Raw genomic sequence first — 15,102 nt, 5'->3', positions numbered from 1 at the left:
GGCTTTCTTTCGTTCATTTTATTATTCGATTTATTCTCTTCTGTTTTTCATTCACTCCTCCCAGGGAGAACCGACTGTGTCATTAGGAGCTTGGCGAGTTTGTTTCCAGAGGTCCTCGGTCCTCTGTGGGTTGGGATTGGGGTGTTAAGTTCTCCCGACCCTCCTCCGCTCGCTGGGACCCGCCTGCCCACAACAGGCAATGTTCTGTCTCACTCCGTCATGGGTGAGCCTGCTGGTCAGGCTCAAACCTGCGGGGACAAGGCCTGTATGGTTTTTGGTCAGTGACGTTTAATTCGAGGAGATCAAATAGTGAGGTCACATCCTTTCTACAAGGCAGCTAACCCACCGAAATCCAACTGATATTTTGATATGCGACTAACAGTATATCTAACCTGACTTTCCCTGAGAATCACCTGGGGAGCATTTGAAAACCACTCAGTAGACTCTCTTGGGGTATGACCCTAGCTCTGGTATCTGTAAAAAGTCTTCCAAGTGTCAACCAAAAAACCTGAGAGACAATCATCAAACAAAAAGTATTTATTTGGGATCGAAGGAATTGCAATTCGGGAGTTACAGATCCAGGCAGAAGCCCAAAGAGTGTCCCCTCCTACAGAAGAGGGACTCAGGGTTTTTATGAGAAAAAGGAAGGAAGATGAAGTAAGTCGTATTAAGGAAGAGTTCGTTCGTGCCTGATGAGGTGGGGTGAGATTTGCACTTCACAGATTGGCTTGAGGTTTCCGTCATTAGGCAGAGGGCTAGATTCCTACTTCATTGATTGGTTAGCGATTTGGTCACAGCAAAGTCCTTTTTCCTCGGCCCTTACAAATAGGATATTTTCATTCTTACTGACTTCTTACAGTGTTGGCGGTTTGGTCCAGTTTGGAAAATCAAGAAAATAAGATGTGCAGGCCAGTTCCTCTGAAATGGCTACTTGGCTCTGTTTTAATACGGTTCCTCTCATTTTTCCCAGGAGCGATTTGCATGTTCATGATATTTTTACTTTATTTTCTCGATTATTTTAGAAGATGGAGGGGGGAAGATTTGATCGCTGATCCCCCTAAAGCTTCAACAGGTGTCTTGTAACTGGTTCCAAAGACAGTGTGTAGGGAACATGTTCCCCAAAGCAATGCCAGCCTCTCTTATAAAAACAAATGTGCAGAGACAGTCCTGATTCAGATGTGTACATTCTGGTGATTCGTGTAGAAACAAGCACATTACTGTACAGTCACACTTTAAATGCTTCCTCCTAGACGGTGTGATTCACACACAGATCTGAAAGTGAGTCTTCACCCCATATGTCGGCTTCATAAACGCTGTCCGCATGGCTCAGCTTCCACACAGAGGCGTACAGACGTGGTCCCAAGGAGTTTCAAAAGAAATTTCGATCTTGGTTTCTATGTCTTAAGGAAGGAGAAAGAAATCTAACCTGGAAGTCACGGCGACAGTTCTCAGAAGCCCTTTCCTCCACTCGCCAGTTCTCTCTCGCCCTGATTTGTTCTGGAATTTCACCCGTCAGGCTCTCGCACCCCCTCCAGCTCAGCCGATGCGATGTCCCAACTTCCCTCTCTCTAGGTCCCCCAGCTGTTTCTCCCTATCGATTTTCATAGCCTCTCAGGTCTCGGTGACTTTCCTTGGTGACAGAGGAGAAGGCGGAGGAGGAGGTATTAATGGAGAGAAACTGTCATACACGCTTTTCCCTTAAGGCAGGGTTACTCAACCCTGACACTTGTTGACATTTTGGGCCAGGTACTTCTTTGTCGTGGGGTTGGCCTGCTGCATTGTAGGATGTTTAGTAGCATCCCCCGGCCTCTGTCCACTAGATGCCAATAGCACCACCACCCCGCCCCTGTTGTGACAATCCAAATGTCTCCTGACATTGCCAAATTTGAGGGACAAAATTGGTCCCTGCCGAGAACCGCTACGTTAAAGGAATTCACCACGTCGGTCTAAGCCAGTATTGCCGATAGATCTGGAGCCTGTAGCTTCCTTTCTAGATCACCTCCTAGCACTGGAATCCCAGGATTCCCCACCCGAATGACCCAGGCTGGTTTCCAGGCCTGCTCGGGGCTCTCCAGGCCCATCCTCAGGAAGGTGGATGGGCGTGTGTCCTCTAGGCCCAAGGGGATAATAGCAGCACTTAGCTCGTAGAGTCGTGTAGATTAAACGCACGTGATAAACACTATGTGTTGGTGCTGCTATTATTTTGTTCATATCAGTGGTCCCTAAACATAAGACGACTTCCGTGTCTGCTGCCTGCTTGATCAGGCAGCCGTCCATTCAGACATTGGAGGCGAGCCCGACTGTGCTGGGCCCTGGAGAGTGGGTGTGAAGGCGTCCAGCATGGCCCCTACACGAGGGCTCGTTGAGGGCCTTTCTCACTGTTGGCTCCTTGTGCTTTGCATGCCGGCTCGAGGATCTCACTCCCCTGCAGGTTCGCAGGTGCAGGTACCTTGTCCTTGTCACATGTCAGGCTCAGTGGGAGGGAGGCAAGGGTAGGACTTCTTTCTGAGATGGGAGGAGGGGAAATGATTCTGAGCTTCACATTTCAGTTCTCGCTGTGCCGTGGACTGGCCGGGGGACCTTGGGCCCTGAGACTCTTAACCCCCTGAGCCTCTCATTCCCCGTCTGCGAAATGGGGGTGTAAATAAATATACCTTCCCCAATAGGATCGTGGTGTGGGTTAAGTCAAAAATGTATATAAAATGCTTTGCTCGGTGCCTCGTTTACAGAACTCAGGATTCGCGATTGCCGATTTTTAATTATTATAATACCGTTATCTAAATTATCCTTATGACTGTTGGAAGAAAAAAACATGGAAAAAGAAAGTTCTGTCCGAGCAGCTGCTATGAATCACAAAATGAGCCAGGAAAGCTTGAAAAACATCACCCTTAAGTCGTAGATGAAACTTCTTAGAACCAAAGAAATGTCGGAGCTGAAAGGGGCCTTAAAACCTGCCTATACCTCCCCCCCGCCCCCTGTTGTGTAACTGGGAAAACTGAGGCCTGAGGAAGGAATATGATCGACTTTGTTTTGGAAAAAAACCTGAAACAGCTTCTAGGTTTCAGAGAGAACAGGAAGGAGAGAACTCTACGATACAGTGTGAAGAAGCTTTGCAGAAGTTGAAAGAGAATGGGTATCACCTTTGTCGTGGTGTCAGAGCTGGCCCCTGGGGGCTAGGGGGGAATCGGGGCTGTGTAGACTGCTTTGGGGCTCCCCCAAGAGTTGAGATGACTCATGAACGTGTTGATGAAGTGTGGGGATCCCTCTGGGTGAGGAATTAGGGAGGGCTGAGAAACGGCCCGGGATGGGCTTAGGGCATCTTTTCAGAAATGGGGACAACACCAAGAGGTGGATTATGGGTGACAGTGATGAGGCGGGGTTCCAGCCACGGTCTGGGGGCACCCTCGCACAGTGCTGTCAGTCTCATAGCTGAATATGGGGGCATCACCTCGTGAACCAAACATGCAAAACGGGGAGCCCGTCACGTCTGCTCCCGTTGGTAAAGATCGAGATTCTTTTCTTCTTCCTTTTAATTTGCAGTGTTTATCACACCCACACTCTTAAGTCATCCGGCTTCCCTTCCAGGACTGTTTTGGCAAACCACATTCGCAACCAAAAGGGTTTAGCTCTTGCGAGGAAGAACAAATTCATTGCCATAGCAAATATCAACATGTGAAAGACTCAACTTGTCCATGACTCACGCAGGGCAACGGGACCTGAGGCCTCAGTCTCCCCACCTGCAGCATGGGCGATAGCAGCTCCCTTGGAGCAGTTGGTTCTCAGTGGGGTCGGGGAGATCGTGCTCCCAGGGGGTATCTGACAACGTCTGGAGATGCTTTTGGTTGTCACGGCTGGGGGAAGGGTACCTAGCGGGCAGAGGCACCAGAGGTGCTGCGAAGCATCCTACGGTGCTCAGAACAGCGGCCGACAGCCCAGAATGGGGAGTAACAGTGCTTTATTAAGCACCTTCTGTACGTATGGCCCAAGGCTAAGCACATCCTGTGGATTAACTCGGTCTTCACATCTGCCTTCTGGTTGGGGCTTCTTACCGTAATGACATGTGACAGCATGCTGACATTTTGGGCCACATCATCCTGTCCGTGTCCACGGATAGGACGTGGGCTCTTAGAGAAGATGCGAGGTGCCCTCTTCCTCGGTTTTGTACACGGGCTCGGTGCTGTCCTGTTTTTGGCCACCCCGCGATTGTTCGGGCTGAGATGTCACACTTCCTGATGACTAGGGCGCACTGGAGTATGGACATTGTCCGGCAATGTTCTAGTGACTGCAGTCAAATGAGTCCCCCCGTAACAGCCATTGGGGGGCTATTTGGGGTGCCTTCCAACATTCTTAGCTGTCATTGTTTCTAAAGAGGTGGGATAAGGCATCTAGTTGGGAGGCATTTGCTTCCTTTGCTGGCCTCTGGGGGCTGGGGGGGAATCGGGGAGGTGTAGGTTATTTGCTGCAGAGACTGTGAGCTTTACCAGCAGCCAGCTCAGTGACTTGGTTTCTGTATCTATGAAGTAGAGGAGGCGCAGGGGTCCCCGGCCTCGTGTCCCCGAGCCCCTGTCCGGATTCTGTACGGATCCATTCCCTGTTCTTCAGCCTCAGACACCCCAGGATTTACAGCAATGGCAAATCTTGATCCTCTTCCAGGCAACTTTTCTAATAGAACTTATTAGTTTTATTCAGCTTCAGCTTATTACAATTTGCATTTTAAGTGTTTGGTTTTTAAAAGACCGTTAAGATTGCCATAACTGTTACCAAGTGATTTGCAAGTGCCTCGCCTGCCAATTAACTCAGATGGCCACAGCAGCCACTGCTTCCCATTAGAAAAGGCTGAATCACTCAGGCGCTCCCACCTTCCGAGGGCCGAGTGATTCACTTGCCAACTTTCTTTGCAAATTGGGATAAGGAGCGTAGGCTATTACACTTCCTTTAGCCTTCTTCCCCTTCTGGCAATTTAGATGTGGTTTCTCTAATAGCAACTTATTTTTTTCCCTTTGTTTTCTTTCCAAAATAATATGCACTTGCTGTTAAGAAGTTTAAACTGTACATGCTTATATAACACGAAAAAGCAGACAGTTCCTCAGTTTCCCCTCCCTAGAGAGAGCCACTCGCTCTTAATAGTTTGGCGAACATTCCTCCAGACACTGTTTTCTAGTTTATATATTAATATTTTTTAACAAAAAGATTGTTTACATGTACTGTTTTGCAACTTGCTTTTGTCTCCTGGCAATAAGTCTTGGAGATTTTTCCATTTGTATATATAGGTCTGTTCTCATTTTTAACAGGGACATTGGTTTCCATGGTATTGTTACATCAGGGACCATCTAATTAGTCCCCTCCTAAGACAATGACTCGGGTGTAAGTAGGCTACCAAGAAGGTGAGCCCAAAAGCACCGATCAGGGAGCGGGGACGGGAGGCAGGCTGTTCGGGGCGTCGATGAAGGGGAGCTGCAGCTCAGGAGGTCCCTAAGACCACCATCAGTTTCAATGATTCACCAAGACTCACTGAACTCACAGCTGTCACACTCATGGTTATGGTTTATTCCAGCAAAAGGATACAGACTAAAATCAGCGAAGGGAAGAGACACGTAGAGCAGAGTCCAGGAGAGACCAGGCATGAGCTTCTGATCGTCCTGTCCTACCGAAGTCACTAATTCTCCCCGTAATGACATGTGACAGCATGCTCAGAGTACGGCCAAGCAGGAAGCTCACTCGAGCACTGGTGGCCGGGATGTTGATTGGGGCGTCAGACACATGGGCTTGGCTGACTGTCCAAGTGGCTGACCCTCGTCCCCTGCCCTTCGTCTCAGCGGTCAAGTTGATATTGAGTGTCCCAAGGCCTCCACCGTAAATCACGTGGTTAGCGTAGACTGGTGTGGCCCAGGCAGAGAACTGTGGGTGCTCTCGAGGTCGGAGGACACTGTCCACAGAAGACAGGTGGCCTGCGGGGTAGGCCGAGGCGGTGGGCAGGGGACCAACAACCTCAGCCACACTTCCTTCTGGAGGTTTTTATTTTTTCCATGTTTCATTCTTACAAACAGTATTCTAGAGCAGGGATCAGCAAATTTTTCTATAAAAGGCCAGGTAGTAAGTATTTTCAGGTTTGCGGGCCACACCGTCTCTCTTCAAAACCACTCAGCTCTGCGTCCATAGACAGTATGCAAACAAGTGAGTTTGCCTGGGTTCCAATAAAACTTACAATAGATGGTAGGCCAGATTCGGCTTGGAGACTCTGGTTTGCCGACCCCTGCAACAGAAAATATCCTTGTATATATATATATATATACACATATATACACATATATCCATATACATATACATATATGTATATATCCATATACATATATGTGTATATATATATCTTTGTTCATTTGTACAGATAATTCTATGGGACAAACTCCTAGAGGTAGAATTGCTGGATCACGAGTTATGACCTCTTTATTTTGAGTAGATACCGTGAACCTACACCAAAAGTTGAACCGATTCCCCCTTTCATCAGCAGTGCATGGGAGAGGGTCCTTTGGCAGAGATTTCTCCTCTTAAAACCCCTTTCCCAGGGAAGCAAAGCCTATGTCCCTTTACGGACATGCTTCTGCCTTTTCCGTCGAGCAGAGGAAGAGAGAACATTGTGGCCCCAGGAAAGAAAATCAGACGGGGCCTGACATGGTCTCAGAATGGTGTCTTGCTCTAGATTCGAGGCACACGGCGAAGGGGATGCTGGCGATGTTCTCGTTTAGTGAGCTTAGACTGATGCGGCACAGGGCACATTCCCCAGGGGGGTGGGGGACCAGCCCCACCCTGAGAGAAGGAGATGGGCCTTTGGCAGAGAATGTAGAAAGATTTCGACACAGGCGCCAAAGTTAGAGTCCAAAGGAAGGTTTATTAGAAAAGGGGTGACACCCCACAGACAGAGTGTGTCTCCTCCTCTCAGACAGAGAGTGAGAGGGAGTAAAGACAGAGGGGACCCCCCCCCCCACTGCAGTGTCGGGGAGTTCAGTTTATATGCCAGTTTTTTAGTTCCCATGAGTTACAGTTTACCGGTTTCCTGTCATATGGACCCACAGTGAGGAAGGGAAGGGTATGTAGCATGAAAGGCCTGCGGGCAGTTCCCAGCCTCTGATCCGGAGGTTCCCGTGGTTTTAGCCGTAGGGAATGACGTTTTTATTTTGTGTGGGGCAGGCACTTTTCCTGTTTCCCCCTCCCGGAGTGGAGAATGGGTTGTCAGCAATCCCAGCCGAAACCTTCCTTTGTTCTGCAGGTGTCCTGCGGCCTGGCTGCTGGGCTGATCAGGTATCACAGTCTCTGAAAGTAGCTTGGCTTAACATTTGAACATTCTTGCCTCCTGCGGACTCGAAAACCTCACATTGCCTACGTGTGTTAACCTAGTCAAAAAAATGTTTTTCCAAATGCATCAGAGAGCTCCTTAGCAGTTTCCTTTATTAAGAGAGATTCCGAAATTTTTTCTTCTGTAAGGGATTTTCATGTCAGTGAGGTCCACCTCTGCCTACTGAGCTCTTTACCGAAGGTACAAAAAATATACACGGTCCAATTTTTGTCCACGGAGCTGACAGGTACGGGATACTCTTGATTGAGATGGCGTAGCATTTCACTTAGCCTAGTTCACTCTGGGTCTTTTTGGTTGTTAGACAATGGATGGGATTTTTGATTTCCTTTTCCCACTCCTGCCCCCACCCATTTTTATCAGTTGGAATTCTTGATGTCAGCCCCACGTGGGAGAACAGAGAGGCTCGTTAGCATTCAGGCTCTGTTTGGAGCTGCATATTTTAGCTAGTTTATTTGATCATCGGCTTTCGTCCTGGGATCCAGCCGCCTTTGCTCGGCTCACGCTGGGTGCATCTGTGATGTCTCCCATTCTGGAGTCCTTTATTTATAACACAGACACAGCCTGCTTTCCCAGTAGCAAGATGGCCTGCCTGGACTACCCACATGCAGATCAAGAATTAGGCGGAACTGAGCTGGAAAGATAAATCAAGCTAACCGTCTCATTAGGCTTGAAAGACACAAGTTAAGCTTGCACTGGAATTAACAGAGAAGCTTTTCAAAGAGATGTGCTTTACAGCGAGGGGCAGAAGAAATTGCTGTAGCCATTTCTCAGGAAACATGCCTCCTTGGTCTGGAACAGAGGAAATATGAAATCTCTTTTTAAAAAGGTCAACAGACAGAAATTTAGGATCAGAATAGCAGTATGACATTAATGGATTGCTTACTGTGCGCGAGGTACTATGCTGAGAGCTTCACACGCGTTATCTCTTCGAAACCTCACAGTGACCTGTGAAGTAAAGTGCTGTTAAGATATTGCGATTTACCAGCTGAGATTCAGTGCTGTTCCTTTGCTTGCCTTGGGGTCCCAGAGCTAGGCAGATGACAGCCAGGATTCACCTGGGACGTCTGGCCCCATGGCCCACACCTTGACCTAGAGGTTCTCATCTGGAATGAATTGGCCGAGTCTGGAGGCGTTTGGGGTTATGACAGCCAGAGGGAGGGCTGGCACTGGTGTCTAGAGGCCCGAGGTGCTGCTAAGCACCCAGCGATGCACAGGACAGCCTCCCCGACAAGGATTTATCTGGCCCCAAATGTCCACAGTGTCATGACTGAGAAACCCCAGTGTGACCACTCAGCCGGACTCCGGTGATGGCCGCCTGTCCCGCTAGAACGATCCGATCGTCGAGCTCTGTAGGCAGTGCGGTGAGGCAACTTCCGGGACGTAAATTGCAAGGTGCATGTTGCAGGGGGCGCAGCCCTTGGCAGAAGGAACAGCCAGTGCCAAGGCTGGGAGGCGGGAACGTGCCTGGCATGGTGAGGGACAGTGGGAAACCCAGTGCCACTGGAGCGGAGAGACTTGCGGGAGGATGAGCTGGGGGGAATCAGGGAAATGTCACCACTCAAAGAAACAGTGTCCTAACAGCAGCGCCCTCGAAGGCCCGCAGGTGGCGGGGAACGTGGTGGACTAACGGCCTCTGTCTTGTCCCTGCCTCCTGTTCCGCCCCTCCTTTGCCTCGTCCCCACCCCCACCTCACCCTAGTGTTCGGTCACAACATGAAGAGCAGCAATGACTTCATCGGAAGGATTGTCATCGGCCAGTACTCCTCGGGCCCCTCCGAAGCCAACCACTGGCGGCGGATGCTCAACACCCACCGCACGGCCGTGGGGCAGTGGCACAGCCTGCGGTCCCGGGCCGAGTGCGACCGCGTGTCTCCTGCCTCGCTGGAGGTGACTTGAGGGCTGCGGGGGAGGCCATTCATCGCTTGTGCTGAAGACCATTTAAGATGGGAAAAAAATGTGTCGCCTACCTGTTACATCCACACTCGCATGCACACGCACACTCACACGCACACCCAATCCTCTCAGAACTGAGAGGAAGCTGACTATTGATCACAAAATGGCCGCCTCGATGAGCGAGGCCTGAGAACTTTCTGGAAGCCCCATGCGTACGCTGTGAGCTGAGTGGGCTCTGCTCAGTGAGACGTTCTGGCAGTGCTCGCTCGTGTTGATACCCCCCTCCAAAATGTACTGCCAACCTTCAGGCCAGAGAAAGGGCCTCCCAAGGATGCCGGCCGCCATCGAGACGAAATTTCCCGAGAGTCTGGCCACTGTGTGGGAGGTCCGACCCCACACCCAAAATGCACACCCACTGGGTGACTTCGGAACAGGCTGCTGTTCCCCGGGGGGCGGGTTCTGTGAGCCTGACCCTTTCCCCCAGAGTGTAAGCACTTTGTCTTCTCTTTCGTGGACGTGATGAGTAGATTAGACAATTTGGAGAACCAAATGGCAACAAAAAATGTATACCAGTGCAAGAAACTGCTCCTGGCTTAACTGAATTTGTCCTTGTGTTAGCTTCTTCCCGGGGACTCCCCGTGGGTATGTACGTGGATGCTCTCGTGTGTGTGCCCTCACAGGTGAACACGTGTGTGCGCCTGTGTGTCCTCTCGGTGAGCAAGGCCGTGGGCCAGGGCCTCAGTCCCGAGCACTCCCTTGTCTATGCCTCCACCATCAGTGGAATTTCACCCGGTGTCCTCCTGTCTGTCAAGACCCCACCTCAGCAAGTAGCGTGTGTGTATGTCGAGAAAAATAGAGTATAAGCAAAAGCAGCATTCTTTTGACCAAATCATGGTGATTATGACTCACAGAAGACCTTCAAAGGACAGTGACATGGATTAAAATAGCCACTGCCCCCACCACACCCCCATCCAAGGTGACCTCTTCCTTGTCATGCTCTGAGGCTCTTCCTGCGTGTGTGCGTGTGAAGCAGAGTCATTTCTCTCATGCTAAGGAATTCGTCTAGTTAGAATAGACCTCTTTCTCTGTTGGATGCTTCTGTCTCCTTTCGCACAGCGTATTGTCTGGTATCCTGGGGAGCTGTTTATTGAAATTAAAGATTATTTATTTGTGCCACGCATTCAAGTTATCTTTTTCTTGGTGAACACAGGGCATAGAGTGTGGGAGGGTGTTTCAGTTATGACTGCTGTGTAACAAACCATCCTCATGACTCAGAGCACCTATATTTATTGTGCTCACGGATTTTGTGGGTCAAGAATTGAGACCAAGCCCAGCAGGGATGGCTCATCTCTGCCCCATGGTACCTGGGACCCCGTGGTACCCACTGGGACCAGGCTTCACAGTGGGTAGAGGCGGACGGCCAGTCCTACTGGGCATTGTTGGTAACATTAGAGGGTGGTCTTGGCAGGAAGAACAGATGAAACACTATACTAATTAGATGGCTGTGAAGAGAATCCATACGAGAAGACGGGTTTAACGTTGGGTCTCTTCAGTTGCAAGCAACAGAAAATTAACGCACACTAGCTTAAGTGACAAAGGAAGCCCTGGCTTTGGGCATAGCTGGATCCAGGGGCTCCAGCGAGGTCATCAAGGGCTTCGTTTCTGCCCTAGACAGGCTCTCCCCATTCTAGGAACAACATGGGTTTTCAGCAGCTGAAGAGTCCCAGCTCATACTCGGGACCCAGCTTAAACGGCCACTTGCCGATTTTTGAAGATAGAAATAACAGCTCTTCCCTGTCCTCCCCACAGCCAGAAGCTTATATTTCTATTTGACTGTTGTAATAATGGCCACCTTTTTGTGGGGGCGGGGAGCTCACTGTGTGTGCTAAGCCCAGTAGGTGCACAGTCTCGTTTAATTCTCGCAACACCCTTTTGACTTAGTAGTAAAATCCCCATTTTCCAGACGAGGAAACGGAAGCTCTTTCCTATAAAACGGTCCACTTGTTCAGGTCAGGATCTGTTGCTATTTAGCTTTTTTTTTGGCCGTGCCCAGCTCCGGGTTCGACCCAGGTGAATGTCCCCGGGCTGAGATGGCTTCACTCCTCCTGGCCACATTGGGCGTCCCAGGTCCACCCCGCCCCCATGGGTCCGTCCGCCGTCTCCCGCCCCGAGGTGGAGGTGGCATGGAGGTCAAGGGGGGAAGCCAGGAGGTCTGGGTGAGGGTATGTTCATCAGGAGAGAAAAGAAGAAGGCGTTTTCCTTTCCTGTAAAATGGCTTCCCTACCGTGGTGACACAGAATTGGACAGGAGCCTGAGAGGACAGACAGAATGAGGGAAGGCGCGGGCACAGCGGGCACCGAGGACGGGAGTCGAGGACATACGGGGACCGGGGCCATCGGCCGTGGTTCGAACCCTGGGCCCGCCGCGCCCTCTGTGCCCTCCCACAGGCCACGCGACTTCTCCGAGCCTCGGGCCCCTCGTTAGCTTAGGGAACCGCAAAAGCAGACCTTGCGGCAAAGCCTGGGGTGCAGATAGTTTATGTGGGAGGTGACCCCAGGAAGCACGAGTGGAAGAACGTGGGAAAGGAGCAAAGCGAAAGGTTGCATGAGCTGCCACTGTGGGCAGCTGGGGCTCAACCGTGCTGGTTCCCATGCGGAATACCCTTGAGAATGATCACCCTGGGGAGGCTGGACGCGTTTAACTCCTGCTCCTTGTCCCTCAGGGCCTGAGGGTCACCCCCGAAGGCCTGAAATGTTTGGCGCTTTGGGATGTCTGTGTGGGCTGAGCAGGCGCCCACAGCGCCGAGCAATCACGTGCGTGATCAGGTAGCATCCAGGTGCACGACCCAGCCCCACGGCGGCCACGGGGAGCCCAGGTGGACCGGGCACTATGGGCTCAGACGTGCCCAGCGTGATAACGAAGGCCGACTTAGCACCCGGCGAAGTGCGACGCGTCACATTTGGTCTCCACACGGCACCCCACGTGGACGGGAACCCCTTGTAACAACGGAGGAAGCCAGAGTTTAATGAGAGGAAGCAGCGGGTGAGTACATGAGCTAGGTGCCGGCCCAGGGCGGTCTGGCTCTAGAGCCTGTCATGGGCTGAATTGTGTCATCCTCAAGTAAGATACATTGGTGTCCTAACCCCCAGGACTTCTGAATGTGACCTTATCTGGGGATAGAGTCTTTATAGAGGTCATCGGGTTGCAGTGAGATCACTGGGGTGGACCTTGATCTGGTATGACCGATGTCCTCATTTAAAGGGGAAATTAGGGCACACAGACAGACACACATACAGAGGGAAGAGGATGTGAAGAGACACAGGGAGAAGATGGCCATCTACAAGTAGCCGAGGAGAGAGGCCTGGAACGGGGTCCTCCTCGCAGCCCTCAGACGGAACCAGTCCTGCCACCACCTTGACTTCCGGCCTCCAGAACTGTGAGACAATGAACTTCTCCTGTGTAAGCTGCCCAGTCTGTGGTACTGGGTTCCAGCAGCCCTAGGAGACTAAGCCAGAGCTATGTGACACTTCTTACCCCACACGGTTGATGTGAGGATCAGCCAAGATAATGCCTGCGAAGTCTCAGCGCGCAGTTCTCCACGGCCCCTCCTGCTTGGCACGTGGCAGGCAACGTTGGCCACTTGACTAGAGGGGACAGCAGTAGGACGGGTGTCAGAGCCATCCACGCCTCCGAGGACGGGGTTTGTCAGGAGATGAGGGAGACGCATTGGAAGGTGAAGGGACGACTTCGTTTCCATAGAAACCTGGGCCCAAGGTGCCCTGTCATGGGCTGCCCACGCGTTTTAATTAGCATCGTCAGTTAGGAGGTGTGAAAGAAGATACACAGGCCACCTACACGCCCTTTTCGGGGTGCGGGGACCCAAGTTCAAAGGAAGGAGGTGGGGTGAAGTTTTAAAGCCTGGCCTATTTTCCCAGGGCCGATCCTTGAGTCCTCTCATCTCTCGGGAGGGACTCCAGTCCACTGCTGGGGCTCGACAGAAGCTGTGACATCTGCCCGCCCTGCTCAGACGGGACGGGTCCCACCACTGGGCACCGACATCTCACTCCCAGAAAGCTGGGAGTCGCTGCAGAGGGTAGAAAAAGGATTCTTGTCCTTTCTGGGCGGCCTGTCTTCCACTGTCAATAGGATACCTGCCCTTTTTCATGTTCAGAAATACCACTTAATGGTATTTAATCACTCCGGAATGATCACCGCTGTGTGAAAACTAAAAACGGGAAGCCATCGCCCTGAAGACTGGCAGGGTAATCCTTCGGGAGGGTGTTACCATTCAACTTTATACCTCTCCGTACAGTATTTTCCCAGGCTCGTAGTGATCTAGTGGTAGCTAACATGTATTGAGCGCTTATGTGTCAGCCACTGTTCTAAGCCCTTACTTGTGTGAGGGAAGTACAGATTTGTTCCCATTTTGCAGATGAGGAAACTGAGGCTTAGGGGGCTTAAATCATCAGTGTGTGGTCACACAGCAGCAGGTCTGGAATTTGAACAAGAATCTGCCTGACTTGAAAGCCATGGAATGAACTAGCCTCTATTTTTCCTTTTATAATGGTGGTGAAGGGGCAGGGGACTTTGTTTTACTGATAAATAAACAACATTTTTTAAAGGTAAGAAGTTAAAGGAGATGATAGGTGATAAATAGGTAGGTAGGCAGGCAGATAGATGATAGATGATGATAGATAGATAGATAGATAGATAGATAGATAGATAGATAGATAGATAGATAATTGATAGATACAGATAGATAGATAGATAGATGATAGATAGATAATTGATAGATGATAGATAGACAGATGATAGACAGATAGATGAAGAGATAGATAGACAGATAGACAGACAAGAGCCAATAGATGAATGGATGATTTGGATACGGATGGATGGATGGATGGATGGATGGAAATAGATCTTCTCTGAATTCCCAGGCCACCGTGAGCACAGTGCGTGTGCGTGTGCAAATGTGCGTGGAGAGGGGAGGGTGGGTAATGTCGTGACATAAATACAACTTTAAGAGGCCAGAAGATACAGACTGAAAAAATTGTCTACTTTCCGGCCAGTACATTTGAGGTCTAAAGCAGGGGTTGGCAAACTATGGCCCATGAGCCAAATCCAGCCTGCTGCTTGTTTTTGTAAATAAAGTTTTATTGGGACCCAGCCAGGTCCATTCCTGTAGTCTCTGGCAGAGTTGAGTAGTTGTGACAGAGACTGTGTGGCCTGCAAAACATAAGATATATACTGTCTGGCTCTTTATAGATGAAGTTTAAGTTACAGTTATAAAGGATGAATGAGTTCTGGAGATCTAATGTGCTGACTGATCTATCGATGCCTAGTTAATACTCCTCTGAACACTGGAAATTTGCTAAGAGTGGATTCCAGGTGCCCTCATCACAAAAGAAAGGTAGCCATGTGGGGGGAGGATACGCTACTAAGTTGGATGGTAGTATCATCTCACCGTGTAGATGTGTACCAGATCGCCCTGTCGTGCACCTTAAATATGTACGATTTTTATTTAAAAGTTTCATGTTTAAAAAAGCCTGCCCCTCCCCCATCTAGAGCAATGCTTCGTAAATGTCAGTGTACACATGACCCCCCTGGGACCTGGTCAAAAAACACATCCTGATTCAGCAGGTCTGGGGTGGAGCCTGAGGCTCTGCGTTTTGACAAGTTCCCCAGAGATGCTGATGCTGCCAGTCCACGGACCACACTGGAGACTGAGCACATGACGAATACTTAGTGAGTTTCCACCCTGAGACAGAGCGTAAACCGATTTACCAAAACCTTCAGCTACCACATATCAGCACGTTATCAACACAGGTCATTTAGGGGGCTTATTTGCCAAATCAAAGG

General features: G+C 50.2%; 1 protein-coding gene across 7 annotated transcripts in view; it reads left to right on the top strand.

The window, feature by feature from the left end:
- Window positions 1-9,276, top strand: part of SYT17 (synaptotagmin 17) — a 59,518-nt gene extending 50,242 nt beyond the window's left edge. For all 7 annotated transcript variants that reach the window (XM_039885439.1, XM_039885438.1, XM_039885443.1 and 4 more), the window contains one exon: window positions 9,050-9,276. In XM_039885439.1, the coding sequence (XP_039741373.1) occupies window positions 9,050-9,246 (197 nt within the window). In that variant the 3' untranslated portion in view covers window positions 9,247-9,276. The remainder of the gene's footprint in view (window positions 1-9,049) is intronic.
- Window positions 9,277-15,102: the final 5,826 nt, after the last annotated feature.

Source organism: Pteropus medius, unplaced genomic scaffold (assembly GCF_902729225.1).
Source record: "Pteropus medius unplaced genomic scaffold, Ma_sr-lr_union100, whole genome shotgun sequence".
NCBI classification, from domain to species: domain Eukaryota; kingdom Metazoa; phylum Chordata; class Mammalia; order Chiroptera; family Pteropodidae; genus Pteropus; species Pteropus medius.
This window is presented reverse-complemented; position numbering and strand designations above follow the sequence as displayed.